We start from the raw sequence: 16,978 nt of genomic DNA on the forward strand, positions 1-16,978 counted from the left end.
ACACACACACACACACACACACACACACACACACACACACACACACACAGGTGGAGGGGTCAAGTGGACTTCTGAAGGCGGAAGGGTGTGCAAGATGGCACCTGTAGCTAGTGCGACAGCCTAGATTGCAGGTCCCCCAGTGTCTGTGCAAGGCTCTCTGTGCTACATTACACTGCTGTCTCGTATTTCCCAGTCTACTCCTCTGAACACCAGAGAAACTGCATGAATCCTCCCTCCCCCTTCATCTGCCACTGCCCTAACTAGAATCAGGGCCAAGCATGGTACTAGATAAACCCAAGACATCCCCGTGACCTACCTTCAGGCCATCCTCTGGGAAGTCTCGCAGCACCCACACTGAGTAGGAAAAAATCAAATGCAGGTTTTCTGTGCCTGGAGGGGAAAGTCAGCAGGTGAAGCCCACCTGCCCATAGGACTGGGAAGGCAGGTGCACAGGTTGCCCCAGAATTTACTTTCCAGGGATAGTTCTGTCCAAGCACCAGTCACCTAGGGCTGCTTGGCCCTACTGGGCTGTCACAGTTCCACCACAGGAGGGCTTTTACCCCAAAGTAAAAACAAAGCTGGGCAAACACAAGAGAGAGAGGGCACTGACCAGCCAGAATCAGAAATGGAGGGAGACTGGGTCCACTGGAACACAATCTTTCCCACTTCCCTTTCAAAGCTGGACTTACCCAAATGTTGCAGATACTGCACGGTCCTCTCATGGCCTTTCAGAGGGGAGTTTGCTTTCTTGGACTGGTCCACCAGCACCTGCAGAGCTGGCCATGAAGCCCAAAAACAAGGTCATAAGCCTCTTCCAGAAGGTGCGTCCCCATGGGAGAGTTATTGCACATCAGTAGGCTTCCCCGATCTACATGTAAGAGACCCTCCCAGATGAGAGGAACCCTCGTCCAGCCACCTTTCTCGTGGAGCCCCTTCTTCTCATACAGGATTATCAGTTCGCTGTACTTGTGCGCCTTCTTCAGCACATGCTCGCTCTCTTCGATGTGGCAGTGATTGTTCTCCAGGCGCAGCAGAGGGGCCACCAGGGCCACGTTCGTCTGCAGATGAAGCAGGACTTCAGCAGAAAGTCCTGCTTCACGGAGGAGCCCCCGCCCCACCTAGCCCAGGCCTGCCTCAGGCTGAAAGGCCAGGGTGTCAACACAAGCAAGAGAAGGCAAACCACCATTTTTCAGGACTACAGGTAGTGGCTGTTACGGCATCATGCTCGTTCACACAACAGATGTTAATGTTCTGGAGGGGAGTGGGGCAAAGAAGGTGATGCATTCAGGAAACACTGCCCCCATCCACCCTGTAGCACTAACCCCAATCTTGCCAGAGACCAGCCCACTGCAAATTCTGGGGCAATATCTTGCCTTATCCTCTTAATTCCAAGAAGCTCACAGGTGTCATGAAAAGACCAGGTGGTTCCCATCATCAAAGATTTCACTCTTACTAGTGGCAAGTACCCCAAAGTAGCATTTTCCCAGTTTCAGCAGACTGGGAATTGTTAATACCCGAATGCCTGGAGGACTCACATGCAGGTAGCACTTGAGCAAGGTGGTGTCGATGATTTGCAACAGCTTCTTCTTGGATTTAATGGTGGGAGTGCCTTCCATAAGCGGGGAGGTGCTAGACTGGTGATCAGAGTCATTCAGCTTCTTTACCAGTTGGCTTCGTTTCTGTGAAGGCCCAAAACTGTAGGGTCAAGGCCAGGACTAAATCATCCTTATCACCTTAGCTACCAGGTAATTCCAAAGACCTCCAAAACAGTTCACATACCCACCTTGATCTCACATTAGGACATAATTTTTATTAGGGATCAAAACAGATGAATGCCAAGTTGCCACAGATACAGTAACAATTATTGATTGGGTAGTTACTGCACACCAGGCACTATGCCAAGAACTTTATGTTATCCTATTTTTTTTTTTTTCAACGTTTATTTATTTTTGGGACAGAGAGAGACAGAGCATGAACGGGGGAGGGGCAGAGAGAGAGGGAGACACAGAATCGGAAACAGGCTCCAGGCTCTGAGCCATCAGCCCAGAGCCCGACGCGGAGCTCGAACTCACAGACCGCAAGATCGTGACCTGGCTGAAGTCGGACGCTTAACCGACTGCGCCACCCAGGCGCCCCATATGTTATCCTATTTTAAATCTAAAACAAATGCAAGTATTATTCTCCCCACTTACAAGTGAAGAACCCAAGGCATGGATGTTACATCTCTCACAAGCAGCAGAGGCGAGTTTCAAATTAGGGTCTAATCCCAAAGCCCATGTTCTTCTTCTTCTTGTTTGAATCAACTTTATTGAGGTAGAAGTAACATACAATAAAATGTGTCCTTTAAAAGTATGAGATCCATTCTGATAGACACACACATGCATGTAACCACGATTCCAATCAAGGAACAGAACATTTCTATCAACCCGGAAAGTTCCCTTGCGTTCTTCTGAAAGGATCCCACCCCTTACACCACTGATCTGATTTCTATCATGAGAGATTAGTTTTTCCTATTCTAGAACTTCATATAAACAGAATCATCTGGTTTGTATTATCTTGTGTCTGGCAGTGCCCACAGTCTTATCCGCTCCATCATCTCTCTGGCATAGTAACAGTGTCAGTTAACTTCACACATTCCAAATCTCAGTAGAGAAGTCCAGGGAAAAGTGTGTGCTTGGAGTCTTAATGCAAGACAGTGGCAATAGAGAGCCTTCTTTATCACCACGGGCTTAGGAGATGGTCTGCCCTAGGAACATTTCTCACTTGGCACAGCCACATGAGCTCTGCAGGGTGCAGACAGAGGCATGTCTGTATGTTCTTTGCAGGCCACCAGCCACAGCTGGATAGCCCTGGAGCCCAAGGTCAAGGAAATGCCAAGGCCATGCATGCCTGATCAGACCCAAAGGACATTTACTAACCCAGAAGCAGGTGGCTTACAATTGCCTAGCAGTAATTCTCAGGGCCTGGCCAGGGGACGCCTTACAGAGGTCTTCAGAATATTTAAGGGGAAAACATTTGCTAAGTTCTCTGACTCTGGGTGAGTGCCCAGGAAATTAATAGTAACCTTTGTGAGAGAAGTTCAGGGTGAAAAGTCTTTAATGGAAACATTAGTTTCAGTGTTTACCTGAAAATTTCACTTACCAATCCATAACAGTAAACTGAAAAATAAACTTAAATCTAAATACTCCCTCTAAAAAAAACCATGTTATAGAAGAATACTTATTGATAGGAAAGAACTTTCTCAGTATACAGCCAGATTTTTAAAAAGTAAGCTAAATTTTAAAAAGTAAGCTATAAAACAACTTTAGTTTGATATCCACTGGCAATGATAATCCAGTAAGTAAATTTTTTAAAAACTGAATTCACAAACACATATAGGAGCATACCTCAGAGACACTGTGGATTTGGTTCCAGACAGACCACTTCAATAAAGTGAACATCTCAATAAAGCAAGTCAAATGAATTTATTTCACACTGCATACAACGGTATGGTAGTATTATGTCTAACAAAATAATGTACATATCTTAATTTAAACATACTTTATTGCTAAAAAATGCCAACTATCATCTGAGCTTTCAGTGAGTTGTAATCTTTTTGCTGGTGGAGGGTCCTGCCTCGACGTTGATGACTCAGGGTGGGGGTGGCTGTGGCAATTTCTTAAAATAAGACAGTAATGAAATCTGCCACATCAACTGACTCTTCCTTTCAAGAATGATTTCTTGGGGGGCACCTGGATAGCTCAGTAGGTTAAGCAACCGACTTGGGCTCAGGTCATGATCTCATGATTTGTGAGTTCGAGCCCCGCGTTGGGCTCTGTGCTGACAGCTCAGAGCCTGGAGCCTGCTTTGGATTCTGTGTCTCCTTCTCTCTCTACCCCTCCCCTGCTCACACTCCGTCTCTCTCTTTCTCTCTCTCAAAAATAAATAAAGACTTTGAAAGAAAAAAGGGAATGGTTCCTTGGGGTGCCTGGGTTGCTTAGTCGGTTAAGCATCTGACTTTGACTCAGGTCTTGATCTCGTGGTTCATGAGTTCAAGCCCTGCATCGGGCTCTGTGCTGACAGCCTAGAACCTGGAGCCTGCTTCGGATTCTGTGTCTCCCTCTCTCTCTGCTCCCCTCCCGCTCATGCTCTGTCTCTGTCTCTCAAAAATAAACATTAAAAAAAAAAAATTAAAAAGACCAATGATCACAGATCATAATTATAAATAATAATGAAAAAGTTTGAAATATTGTGAGAATTACCAAAATGTGACACAGAGACACGAAGTGAGTAAATGCTTTTGGAAAAATGGTGCCGACAGACTTGCTCAATGCTGGGTTGGCACAAACCTTTAATTTGTTTAAAAAAAAAAAAGCATCTGTGAAGCGCAATAAAGAAGGTTAGTGTGGCTCTAAAGATCTAGAAGGATTACTTTTCTCTGGGTGGGAGAGTTATCAGTGATTTGCACTTTTGCTTTATATTTTCCTGGGGAAAGCACATATTTTCCCACAAGTATGTATGCTCCAAAAAAGTGTTTCAAAAAAATTATTATTTTCTATCAACTAAAATTTATTCTTTTTAGGTTCCTTTAACACCTTAGCATAAATTTACCAGAAATCAAGTAAATTTCCTGGTATTAAGATTTGGCAACAAATAGCTCAATGGTATTAATGAACAGGGAGATGAAGGAGAATGAAATGTGTGAGCCCACCGTGATTGCTATAGGATTCATTTACAGAATATGCCTGTGGTTTAGAGAAGGCCCTCACTTCCATGTCATAGAAAAGCAGGTTCTAGAAGTCCCAGGCAAACTCTTCCACACACCTCTGTACTATACCTACCTGTGTCAGGTAGTCAATCAGAGCTAAGTGTGCCTTCTCCAATTCAGCCCCCGAGAGCACAGGCAGTGGGTTAGGGTACTGTAGCTGTTTCCTGTAGTCTGTGGGCAGCAGGTCCGGGTACAGGCCCATCACATGGGTAGGATCTAAACGGAAGGTAAACGTGATTGCCCAGGAAGAATCATGTAGCAATTTAAGGAGCCAATAAAATGAGGCTATTATTATGGCAAAATAAGTTCCAGACTGATTTTTTTTGAGGATTTTTTTTTAATCTTTTAAGTAATCTCTACACCCAACATGGAGCTTGAACTCACAACTCTGAGATCAAGAGTCACATGCTCCACCAACTGGAGCCACCCAGGCTCCCCCACGATGGGCTTTTTTAAAAAAGGAATGACTCCAAGTTCATAACGACTCAATGAGCTATATACACTTATATAACTTGAGCACTATTTATATTTCACCAAACCATCACAAAAATGGCTTGACTCTACATTCCATTCATGAACACATACACATATGCAGAATTTGAACTGAAAATTTATGAGATCTCTGAAAATGGAGAAAAACTTTTCCAGGAAAAACTGATAAGGCAATTAAAGTTGAAAAGATCAATGACCTTATCTGTCAAAAAAGGAGTATTACTAAAACAAATGGCCAAACGATAGGCTAGGGCATATATTTGCAGCATATATGGCAAGAGATTATTAAGTTGATTATATAAAACAAATCCACACAAATTGGTTAAAAAAAAATTCATTTGATGAACAGGCAAAAGACATGAATATCTGACAAGAAAATAATATAAGTAAGTGGGAAAGCATTCTGTTACGTTAAGAATCAAAACAGTACAGGGAGTCTTGGGGGGTTCAGCTGGTTAAGTTTCTGACTTCGGCTCAGGTCATGATCTCATGGCTCATAGGTTCAAGGCCCACTGAGCTGTCAGCACAGAGCCTGGAGCCTGCTTCGGATTCTGTGTCTCCCTCTCTCTCTGCCCCTCCCTGCTCGTGCTCTGTCTCTCTCTCTCAAAAATAAAAAAAAAAAACAGTAAAAAAATTTAATAAAAGAAAACAGTGCACACTAAAAACATGTACACATTTTTATATCCATTTAATTAGTAAAAAAAAAAAAATTTATATGATACTACCCAGTGCTTGAAATATTATGAAACTGAATCCTTTTTACACTGTCAAGGCAAAAAATACTGCTACCTCAATAAGGAAAAAAGCACCTGGACCCACTAATCCCACTTCTAGGAGTTCACTCTAACAAAATAGTCTACAAATGGGAGGGGAAAAACACATCTGAATGAACAGGTAATGTTATCATCATTATTTGCAACGATGCAATTCTGGAAACAATGTGGAATTTCTTCAGCAGCAGAAATAAGAACATATTTTTCATTCAACTAAGAGATTATAATGCAATCATCACAAATTATAATTATGAAGGGCACACAGCAACATGAAAAAACGCTCTAACAATTTTATGTGACAAAAGCTATAAAAGTGTATACCTTTATGATTATAATTACATTAAGATGTGGACATGTGGAAAAAGTTTGGATGAGAAGGAGACAAAATGAGAGTCAAGGCTAGATCTGGAGTAAGCTTTGTTTCCTTTAACACCTTAATAATGTTATGTACTAGCATTACTTTATTTTCATTTAAAAAAAAATTTTTTTTTTAAAGTTAGAGGAACAAGAGAAGGCCATGTCCCTTCTGTAAGGAGGCAAGCACCAGGCAAACAGACCAGAAGAGAAATGCCACACAGCCCTGAACCCTCCAGGACCCACATCATCCCCAAGGAACCTGTGTCTGGCCACAAAATTTCTGCCCAGCCAGGAAGACCGTGTTCCTCAAAATCAGAGAATCATGATAATGTGAGGAAGACACTCGTGAGAAGCAGCACCTGAATGGTCGAATGGGACAGTTGACAGTTGTACGTGGTGGCCACACAGAAACACAGTCTGAGGAAAGAAGACGGCTGTTGGGGAGCTGGAAGGAAGGGTGGCCCTCAATGTGAGCCTCCATCAGCCTCCTGCACCACAGTGTGTGTCTACAAACAGGGCTCTGATGGTGTCATTGTACTTAAAACCATGTGCCCAAAGCCAATCACCCAAAGCCTCCAATATGATGTCTGAACTCCCTTGCAGTATTCAAGGACCTCTGAAATTTGGCCCCAGCTTCTCCTTCTAGTGTGATCTATCCAGCGCCACAAACATCCCACTGAGCTGTGGTTCACAGATCCTCAGACACAACTGTGTCCTCCTGCCACCTGGCTTCCTTTACACTCTCCTTTCCCCTGTATCTTCCAGGGCCCAGGTCACCTCCTCTCTCCCCTCCTCTTGAGACCTCCTGACTCAGTTCTCCACAAGCCTGAAGACCTATTTCATGCTTATTCCAATGTTTTACTGAGCAGCTTTACATGCAACCTCTTTATGGACACACAACATGTCTTATTTATCCGAGAAGCCCAGGACTGAAGGCAGAGCTGGTGCTGACCAGGCTTATCTGATCTGCCTTTGGGCCACATGTTCTCTGAGTCCAGGATTATGCCACACATCAGATCCCCAGTAATACAGACCAATAATTAACAATGGGATTATATTTCTTATACAGAATAAATGATACAGATCAACTCTGCTCTGGCCACATGGATCTGGCTGCTCCCTGAACATAGCAGGCACCATTTCAACCTCACTGCCTTTCCACTAGCCATTCCCTCTGCCTGCAGTGCACCTCCCCGGGGGTGTGCCTGCAATAGCCTCCTTCAGTCCCTAACTTCTCAGAGATGCCTTCCCCGATCATTAAATCTCAAATTTCAATGCTAATTCCTATCTTCAGTACTCCTTACCCCCCTTCTCCTGTTTTATTTTTCTTAGGACTTACCACTTCCCAACATATTATAATTTTGCTTGTTTATTTCGTTGTCTGCCCTGTCTCCATCAGAATATAAGCGCACGACATGGTATCCAGAATTGTCTTCAGTGCATGGTAGAAGCCTGATAAAATTTTTGTTGACTGCAGAATGAATATACTATGTGAACCAATTCAACAGGCTCAATTTCAAGATCTAGATATGGGCTTCAAGAAATACAAAAATTATCTTATTCATATCATACTCAACCACTCAAGACTCCAAAACCCCAGGGCCTCAATGCAGTGTGTGTTCTTATCAAGCCATCATGCAAATACCGGTAGCACTTACCTTTCTATTTTGCATTAGAGCTTTTTATGTACAAGTTGTGGATTACCACAAGGAAATACTGCTAAAATATTGGTTCTTAAACATCTTTAGGATCTAAAACATCTTAAAGAATTTGATAAGAGGTCCTGATCCTCTCTCTAGAAAAACCCACACACCGGGGCGCCTGGGTGGTGCAGTCGGTTAAGCGTCCGACTTCAGCCAGGTCACGATCTCGCGGTCCGTGAGTTCGAGCCCCGCGTCAGGCTCTGGGCTGATGGCTCAGAGCCTGGAGCCTGTTTCCGATTCTGTGTCTCCTTCTCTCTCTGCCCCTCCCCCGTTCATGCTCTGTCTCTCTCTGTCCCAAAAATAAATTAAAAAAAAAAACGTTGAAAAAAAAAATTAAAAAAAAAGAAAAACCCACACATGAAAAAATTTTTGTATTAAGTCTAGGTGGTTTATAGCTTTGATAAAGCCCACTCACAGGTCCCATGTCCCCAGTGGCAGGAGACACAGCTTCTTCCTGACTCATAAAAGCTAGAAATAGGACACCCTTGTAGGAAGCCTATCCGTGGAACACAGGAAAGGAAAGGGCAGGAAAGCAAACCTGGGCCCAGTCCATCCTATACTAGAGGGATGAAAGGACACTGGGCCCGGTAGTATTATATTCCAGCCATTTGAGACTTTTCTGCAGCCTGGCCTCGCTCTGGCTCAGAACATGCCTCCACAAAACTTCCTTTTGCTCCCATTCTGTGCTCTTGAAGCATTCTTCTGACTTAGCATCCCAGGTACCCTCTTTTCTGCTACAACCTGAGTTTCTTTCATGTGAATTAGTTCATGCACAGTTGGTAAGCGGGAGAATGAGATCATTATGAGGCAAAAATTGTGTCTGTTTGTATGCAAATTTCCCCAACTTGTTAGTGTTTTCAAGAGACCAGGCAAGCTTCCTCAAAATTAAAGAGAAAGCCTAATTACACTGGGAGACCTAAAGAAAGGACTGAAAAGTGACCTTTTTTAGCCCAAGGAGTGGCTGGTTAGTAGCTTCGAAACCGCTACACTTTTTATTAAGTTAAGCCACCTGCAAAAGCTGAGAGTCAAAATGAAGCAAAGATGTTCTCCCCATATTAATTATTTGAGGGCTTATAAAGAAGTCTATATCCAGGATGAGACGCTTTATTTTGATGAAACTAGTTTCTATTAGAAGCAAATATTCTCAAAGATTTGTATCTCAAAGGAGAAAGCACAGCCCCAGGATTCAAGATTGCCAAGCACTGTCATGCTGGGTACCAACACCAGTGGGAATTTAGTTTTAGTAGGACCGTTATTGTTTTAGTGTTCCACTTACAAAGTTGCCTATGTCTTGAGTGGTCTGCCCCAATCCCATTTTTCCCACAAGCCCTGTTATGTCCCATTAAGGATTTATTTATTTTAAACTTAGAGAGAGAGAGAGAGAGAGAGAGAGAGACAGAGACAGAGAACAAGCGAGCAGGAGAGGGGCAGAGAGAGAGAATCCTGTGCTGTCAGAGCACAGGCCAACACGGGGCTCAATCTCATGAACCGTAAGATCATGACTTGAGCCGAAATCAAGAGTCAGATGCTTAACCGACTGAGCCACCCAGGCGCCCCTACACGAGTTATTTATTATAGAATATAAGGTTTTGCAGAACCACATTCAAAGCATCATAACAAAATGCCTGTACCTCAATACACATAAAAAAGAGTGCCCTGGGTGCCCTGTATGAATATTCTAGTCACTGGAAAGAGATCTGGCCTCTCTACTGTAAATTAATAAAGGGATATTCTGTTAATATATTGGTCTCATGTGATTTTCATCAGGGTCAGACTATACTGGTAGTCCGATGATCTCTGGATATACTAAGAACATCCACTTCTGGACCTGAGGACCAGACCTTAGTCTGAGGTCAATGGAGATGCTGCCCACTAGACAACATCACCACCAGCACACATCTACTCCTGCCACTGGTAAGGGTCCACTTGGGCCTTAGTTCCCAACGAGACTGTTCTTTGAAAGCAGAATTTGTCTGGTTATAGTTACTTGGAGCCCAGTGAAGTGCACTGCACTGTATGTATTTGTGGAATGAATAAATTAAAAGATAATAACTTCATTAAGACTGACTTTAAAGCTTTAGGATTGGGGTTCGATTATCATTGGTACATAGAAAAAGTACCAAGTTACTATGGCATTTATAGCTTATTATTCCAGTGTTTTCCCAAAGAGCTGGTAGAACACTGAAAATAAATGTCCCAAATGAGTTCATTCAGAGGAAGGATGGTACAAATTTATTGATTCAGGTTGCCCAGCTTTCACCCCTCTTCTTAAATAGGTGAGCTCCTTCTTCCATACCACATGTGGTCTTGGAGAATAGTTCTAGGCACCTACATTTGCCTTCAGAAGCAAAGGGTAGCCACAACCTCTTTCCCCACCCCTAGTAAAGTCATAAGGTATGAGACTATGACCCAATCCTGGTCAATTAGATACCCTTAATCTTGAGAAAGTGACTCAAGGATGACAAACAGTTATGGTACACACCAACAAAGATCACAGCCTACATGGTTCTTTTATGTAATGTTGATACTCCTCCAGCAAGAGGTAGGGTCTGTGTTCCCCTGCCTTGAACACATAAGAATATGGCAGAAGTGACTATGATAAAAGGCAGTGAGGCTTCCACTGAGGTCTCTTGGATTGCTCACACCAGGAAAAGCCAGTCACTAGGAATGAGGACACTCAGAGGGACCCACTTGGATAAGTACTGAGGCTTCCAGCTCACAACCAGCACCAACTTGTCAGCTATGAGAATGAGCCACTCTGGAAGTGGATCCTCTAGCCTAGTCAGGACTCCAGATGAAGATAGCCAAGCCAACATACAACTACAACCACACGAGAAATCCCAAGCAATAACTGCCTAGCTGATTCCTTCCCAAATTCCTAACCATAACACATACCGGGAGAAATAACAGATGATTTGTTATTTTACGCCACTAAGCTTTGGGGTGATTTGTTACATGGCATTAGATAGCTAATACAAGCTGGTGAGGGGCAATTTTCATTGAGGATGTGGTAACAGGCGGTAGCAACAGCTCAGGAAGTAACAGTGCCAGTGGAGGACTGCTCAGCCTGTCCTGGTTCCAAAGGGATTGCTGTCCAGCTCCCTGCTTCTTGTTGGGAGGTTCTCTGGAGCTCCCTTGGTTCCTATCATTCCCAAGCCTGGTCTCCATTAATTTTGTGTCTACCTACCATTGTCCTAATATTCCAAGAAACCACGCTTCATTTATCCAGATACTGCTTTAATTAACCAGAACTGGTCTCCATTGCTCACAACCAAGAACCTTAACTGATACAGGGAGTTATCTTTAGCTCATTATTGGCCAATGATGAGGGAAGGAGAAAAAAAGGCAAAACAAAAGAAGAAGGGATAAATATTATATAGAGTCAAACCAAGTATATATAAACGGAACTAAATTAAGCCAAAATAGAGTATACAGAAACAAAACAATTTAATACTAACAACAAGCTAACTTTATTTGGCATTTATCCTGTACCATGCACTGTTCTAAGCACTTTACATAATGTTCACAATGCTTTAAGTATTATTATTCACCTGCTTTGCAGGGGAGAAAACTGGAACACAGAGAGGTCCGCTAACTTTGCCTGAGGTCAACAGTCAGACTCCAGCGTACCTGCCCCTCACAACCATGTTCTAATGTCTAGAGAGTTTGTAGGTCTCTGAGAACAGGAAGGGCTTTGCAGCACTGCCTTGTGTGACTCTCAAAAGTAACCTACTGTTTAATCCTACTAAGCTCAGGTCAGGGACTTTTGCCTAGAACAGCATTCAATAAATACTAGATGACTGAATACACACTTGTTCACTTGAATTACTTTCTGTTTTCTTTCTCTAATGGCAAGGGTAAACCACTGTGGACAACTGGAAGTCTGTGTTTATGGGTGAGACCAGATGCACAAGATGAGGGCTGTAAATATATAACCTGTGGTCACCCACCAGATCCTGTGAGGCATGAGGATCAATTGACATGAGCACTGGTCTCAGATGTCTAGTATCACTTCTTCTGTGCTTTCCAGTTTCCCTTCCCTCCATGAAGTCCTTATCCCAGGGCCATACCCGCTTGTTACCTGTGCCAAGCTTAGCAAAGACCTGCATGGACTCATCAAAACGCTTCTGGCAGAAGAGGTTGAAGGCATACAAGTTCTTAATGTGATGGATCTGTTGCTGCTTTTCACTGTCGGAATCATCTTTCATTTCCTAGTAAGACAGCAGAATAGGTAAGAGTTCACTCACTCACCAAATATTTATTCAGTATATACTAGGTATTAGACACACCAAAGTGTATAAGACAGCCACATGGCATCTGCCCTCATAGACTGCCCTGATATTCTAACCAAAAGACTGAGAAGAAATTATGTAATTAAAATATAACTGGGTTTCCACAAAATATGTGTGACCCGTATTCCTGAAAATTGTCAAGGTCATGAAAAATAAGGAAAGATTAAGAAACTGTCACAGATCAGAGGTCACTGAAGACATACAACAGCTAAATACAACGTGATTTCTGGACTTGAAACTGGAACAGAAAAAGGGCGTTACGTTAATGGAAAAACTGGTGAAATCTGAGTCAAGTCTAGAGTTTAGTTTAAAAACACAAAAAAATCGAAACCAAAATAAAACAGGGTGAGTGATGACAGAAGCACATGGGAGGGGTATCTAGTCTAGTCTGAGCAGTGGGTCTGAGAAGGACACCAGGAGGAATGTGGACTAAGACATAGGCTGAGCTGGAGTTAACCAGGGGAGTCTGGGCAGCGGACAGATGGAAGGGAAGAAGAGTGTGTTTTCCCAGCAAAGAGGACAGCACGTGTGTAAGGCCCTAATGTGACAGAGGGAACCCAGGCATGCTCAAGGATCAAAGGACATTTAACGTAGCTGGCACAGTAGGGACAGGTGCTGTTCACAGTAAGCTATTTATGATTTTTTGTTTCTCCCTTATAACCCTTCATTCCCCTCATATTCTTTTAAACCCATCTTTAGGTTTAATTTCTTCCTTCAAACTGTCTTTCCATTTTTCCCTTCTTTTCCTTTCCTTGTGCCATCTATTGCCTTGTCTAGACCACCATCACCATGCGGCCACACCTGGTCTAAGCCCTCTTGGGTGCTTTACAGGCTTTCAACACCTGGCACAGCCTCCTTATCTGGATTATTCCCAGACATTCAAGCATCACCCTCTGCTCCAGTCAGGATGGGCTCCAAACGGTTTCCACACTTGTTTTCACTTCTTCAACTTCCTCAGGCTCTTAGCATTCTCTGTTTCCTCACCTGATTCTGATCTATTCAGAAAGGGTCCAACCTGGGGAATGCCATGTCCAGCCCACAGGGAACTGTCCCTTGGCTAAAATTTTGCTCCATGTTTTGTCAATGGCAAAAACTTTAGTATGTTAATTGTCTTCTGAAAGTTTCATGTAGTTCTTTAATTTCTTTACAGAAAAAATAGGTTCCTCAAGAGCGAAGATGGTATTAACCAACCTTCTTTCATCACAGCACAGGATACCTACTAAGCACAAGTCTAGAAAAGAGAAGGAAAAATGGAAACCCACTTCTACCCTCTCCACTGAAGATTAAACACACAACCTGCAGCAGGAAGATCACTGAAAAGACCCAAGACCTTCCTGTGGAGAAAAATAAGATACTAAAAAAGCTATGCGCTGCATCATACCCTTTAAAGTTCAAAAACTAAATACATATTCTAGCACACAGATATATGTAAATGATTAAACAAGAAGCAACTTCTTAAAATTTAATTACAGGGGCGCCTGGCTGGCTCAGTCAGTTAAGCGTCTGACTCTTGGTTTCGGCTCAGGTCATGATCTCACAGTTCGTGAGTTCAAGCCCCACATCCGGTTCTGCGCTAATAGTGCTGAGCCAGCTTTGCAATCTCTCTCACCTTCTCTCTGCTTCTCCCTGCTCATGCCCTCTATCTCTCTAAATAAATAAATAAACTTAAAAGGAATTTTTAAATTTAATTCCAGTACAGGGATGCCTGGGTGGCTCAGTCAGCTGAACATCCGACTCTTGATTTCAACTCAGGTCATGATCTTAGGGTTGTGGGATTGAGCCTCACATTGGGCTCTGCAATGAGTGTGGAGCCTGCTTGGGATTCCTTCTTTCTCTTTCTCTCTCTCTCTTTCCCTTTGCCACTCTCCCCACTTGCACTCTCTAAAAATAAAAAAAATAATAAAAAAACATTTAAAATTTACTTCCAGTACGATTAACGTAGTATTATATTAGTTTCAGGTATACAATATAGTGAGTTGACAATTCTATACAATACTCAGTGTTCATCACGATATGTGTACTCTTTTCTTAAAATGTTTATTTATTAGAGAGTACATAGATGCGCACATACGTATGGGAGGGACAGAGAGAATCTCAAGCAGTCTCCGTGCTCACACAGGGCTCAATCTCATGAACTGTAAGATCATGATGTGAGCCAAAATCAAGAGTCTGATGCTTAACCAACTGAGCCACCCAGGCACTCCATGATACGTGTACTCTTAATCCCTTTCACTTATTTTCCCTCATCTACCCACCCCTCTGATAACTACCAGTTTGTTCTCTATAGTTAAGAATCTGTTTTTGTGGTTTGTCTCTTTTTTTCTTTGGTCTTTTGCTTCTTAAATTCCACATATAAGTGGAATCATATGGTATTTGTCTTTCTCTGACTGACTTATTTCACTTAGCATTATACTCTCTAGATCCCTCCATGTTGTTGCAAATGGCAAGATTTCATTCTTTTTATGGCTGAAAAATATTCCATTGTGTATATATACCACATCTTCTACATCCACTCACCTATCAATGGACACTTACATTGCTTCCCTATCTTGGCTACTGTAAATAATGCAATAAACACAGGGGTCCACGTATCTTTTAGAATCAGTGTTTTTGTGTTCTTTGAGTAAATTCCAGTAGTTGAATTACTGGATCATATAATAGTTCTATTTTTAATTTTTTGAGGAAACTTCATACTGTTTTCCACAGTAGCTATACCAATTTGCATTCCCACAACAGTGCATGAAGGCTCCAGTTTTTCTCCACATCCTCACCAACACTTGTTGTTTCTTATGTTGTTGATTTTAGCCATTCTGACAGGTATGACGTATCATCTCATTGTGGTTTTAATTTGCATTTCCCTGATGAGGAGTGATGTTGAGCATCTTTTCAAATGTCTGCTGGCCATCTGTATGGCTTCTCTGGAGAATGACTGTTCATGCTTTCTGCCCATTTTTAAATTGGATTATTTTTTGGGTGTTGAGTTATATCAGTTCTTTATATATTTTGGATACTAATCCTTTATCAGGTATGTCATTTGCAAGTATCTTCTTTCATTTAGTAGGTTGTCTTTTAGTTTTGTTGACTGTTTCCTTTGCTGTGCAGAAGCTTTTTATTTTGATGTAGTCCCAATAGTTTGTTTTTGCTTGTTTCCCTTGCCTAAGGAGACATATCTAGAAAAATGTTGCTATGATCGATTTCAGAGAAATTACTGCCTGTGTTCTTCTAGGATTTTTACGACTTCAGGTCTCACATTTAGGTCTTTAATCCATTTTGACCTTATTTTTTGTGAATAGTGTAAGAAGGGGGTCCAGTTTCAATCTTTTGCATACTGTTGCCTAGTTTTTCCACCACCATTTTTTGAAGAGATTGTTTTTTACCCATTGTATATTCTTGCCTCTTTTGTTGAAGAGTAATTGACCATATAATCATGGGTTTATTTCTGGGCTCTCTATTCTGTTCCATTTATCTATGTGTCTGTTTTTTGTGTATTATAGTGCTTTTGTTAATACAGCTTTGTAGCATATCTTGAAATCTAGGATTGTGATACCTCCAGTTTCATTTCTTCCTCTTTTTCAAAATTGCTTTGGCTATTTAGGGTCTTTTGTGGTTCCACACAAATTTTAGAAGTGTTTGTTCTAGTTCTGTGGAAAATGCTATTGGTATTTTTATAGAGATTGCATTAAGTCTATAGATTACTTTGGATAGAATGGACATTTTAACAATATTTGTTCTTCCAGTTAATGAGTATGGAATATCTTTCCATTTGTTTGTGTCATTGTCAATTTCTTTCATCAGTGTTTTACAGTTTTCAGAGTACAGACCTTTCACCTCCTTGGTTAAGTTTATTCCTAGGTATTTTATTATTTTTGGTGCAATTGTAAATGGGATTGTTTTCTTAATTTCTCTTTCCTCTATTTCATTATTAGTGTAGAAATGCAACAGATTTCTGTAGATTGATTTTGCATCCTGAAACTTTACTGAGTTCATTTATCAATTCAAGCAGTTTCTTGGTGGAATCTTTTGGGTTTTCTATATACAGTATCATGTCATCTGTAAACAGTGATACTTTTACTTCTTCCATACTGATTTGGATGCCTTTATTTCTTTTTGTTGTCTGACTTCTATGGCTGGGACTTCCAGTACTATGTTGAACAAAGCAGTGAGAGTGGACAACCTCACCTTGTTCCTGACCTTAGGGAAAATGCTCTCAGTTTTTTTCTCCATTAAGGATGATATTAGCTGTGGGTTCTTCATATATGATATTGAGGTACAGTCCCTCTAAACCTATTCTGTTGAGAGTTTTTTATGAATGGATACTGTACTTTGGCAAATGCTTTTTCTGTGTCTACTCAAATGATCATATGGTTCTTTATCCTTTATCTTGATGTGACATAACACATTGATTAATTTGCAAATATTCAACCACCCTTGCAACCAAGGAAGAAATTCCACTTGATTGTGGTGAATGATTTTTAAAGTACCGTTGGATTCAGTTAGCTGGTATTTTATTGAGAATTTTTGCATCTGTATTCATCAGGGATATTGGCCTGTAGTTCTCTCTCTCTCTCTCTCTCTCTCTCTCTCTCTCTTTTTTTTTTTTTTTTTTTTTTTTTT

At 41.7% G+C, this 16,978-nt stretch overlaps 1 protein-coding gene across 2 annotated transcripts in view; it reads right to left on the reverse strand.

Moving 5' to 3' along the window:
* VPS39 (VPS39 subunit of HOPS complex) overlaps positions 1-16,978 on the reverse strand; it is a 47,945-nt gene that overhangs the window by 7,582 nt on the left and 23,385 nt on the right. For both annotated transcript variants that reach the window (XM_040492378.1, XM_040492377.1), the window contains 6 exons: positions 12,154-12,283; positions 4,821-4,963; positions 1,536-1,679; positions 917-1,058; positions 690-776; positions 317-390 (listed from right to left, as the gene is read on the reverse strand). In XM_040492378.1, coding sequence (XP_040348312.1) covers positions 317-390; positions 690-776; positions 917-1,058; positions 1,536-1,679; positions 4,821-4,963; positions 12,154-12,283 — 720 coding nt within the window. The remainder of the gene's footprint in view (positions 1-316; positions 391-689; positions 777-916; positions 1,059-1,535; positions 1,680-4,820; positions 4,964-12,153; positions 12,284-16,978) is intronic.

This window comes from Herpailurus yagouaroundi, unplaced genomic scaffold, assembly GCF_014898765.1.
Source record: "Herpailurus yagouaroundi ecotype Mexico unplaced genomic scaffold, PumYag 184, whole genome shotgun sequence".
Lineage (NCBI taxonomy): Eukaryota > Metazoa > Chordata > Mammalia > Carnivora > Felidae > Herpailurus > Herpailurus yagouaroundi.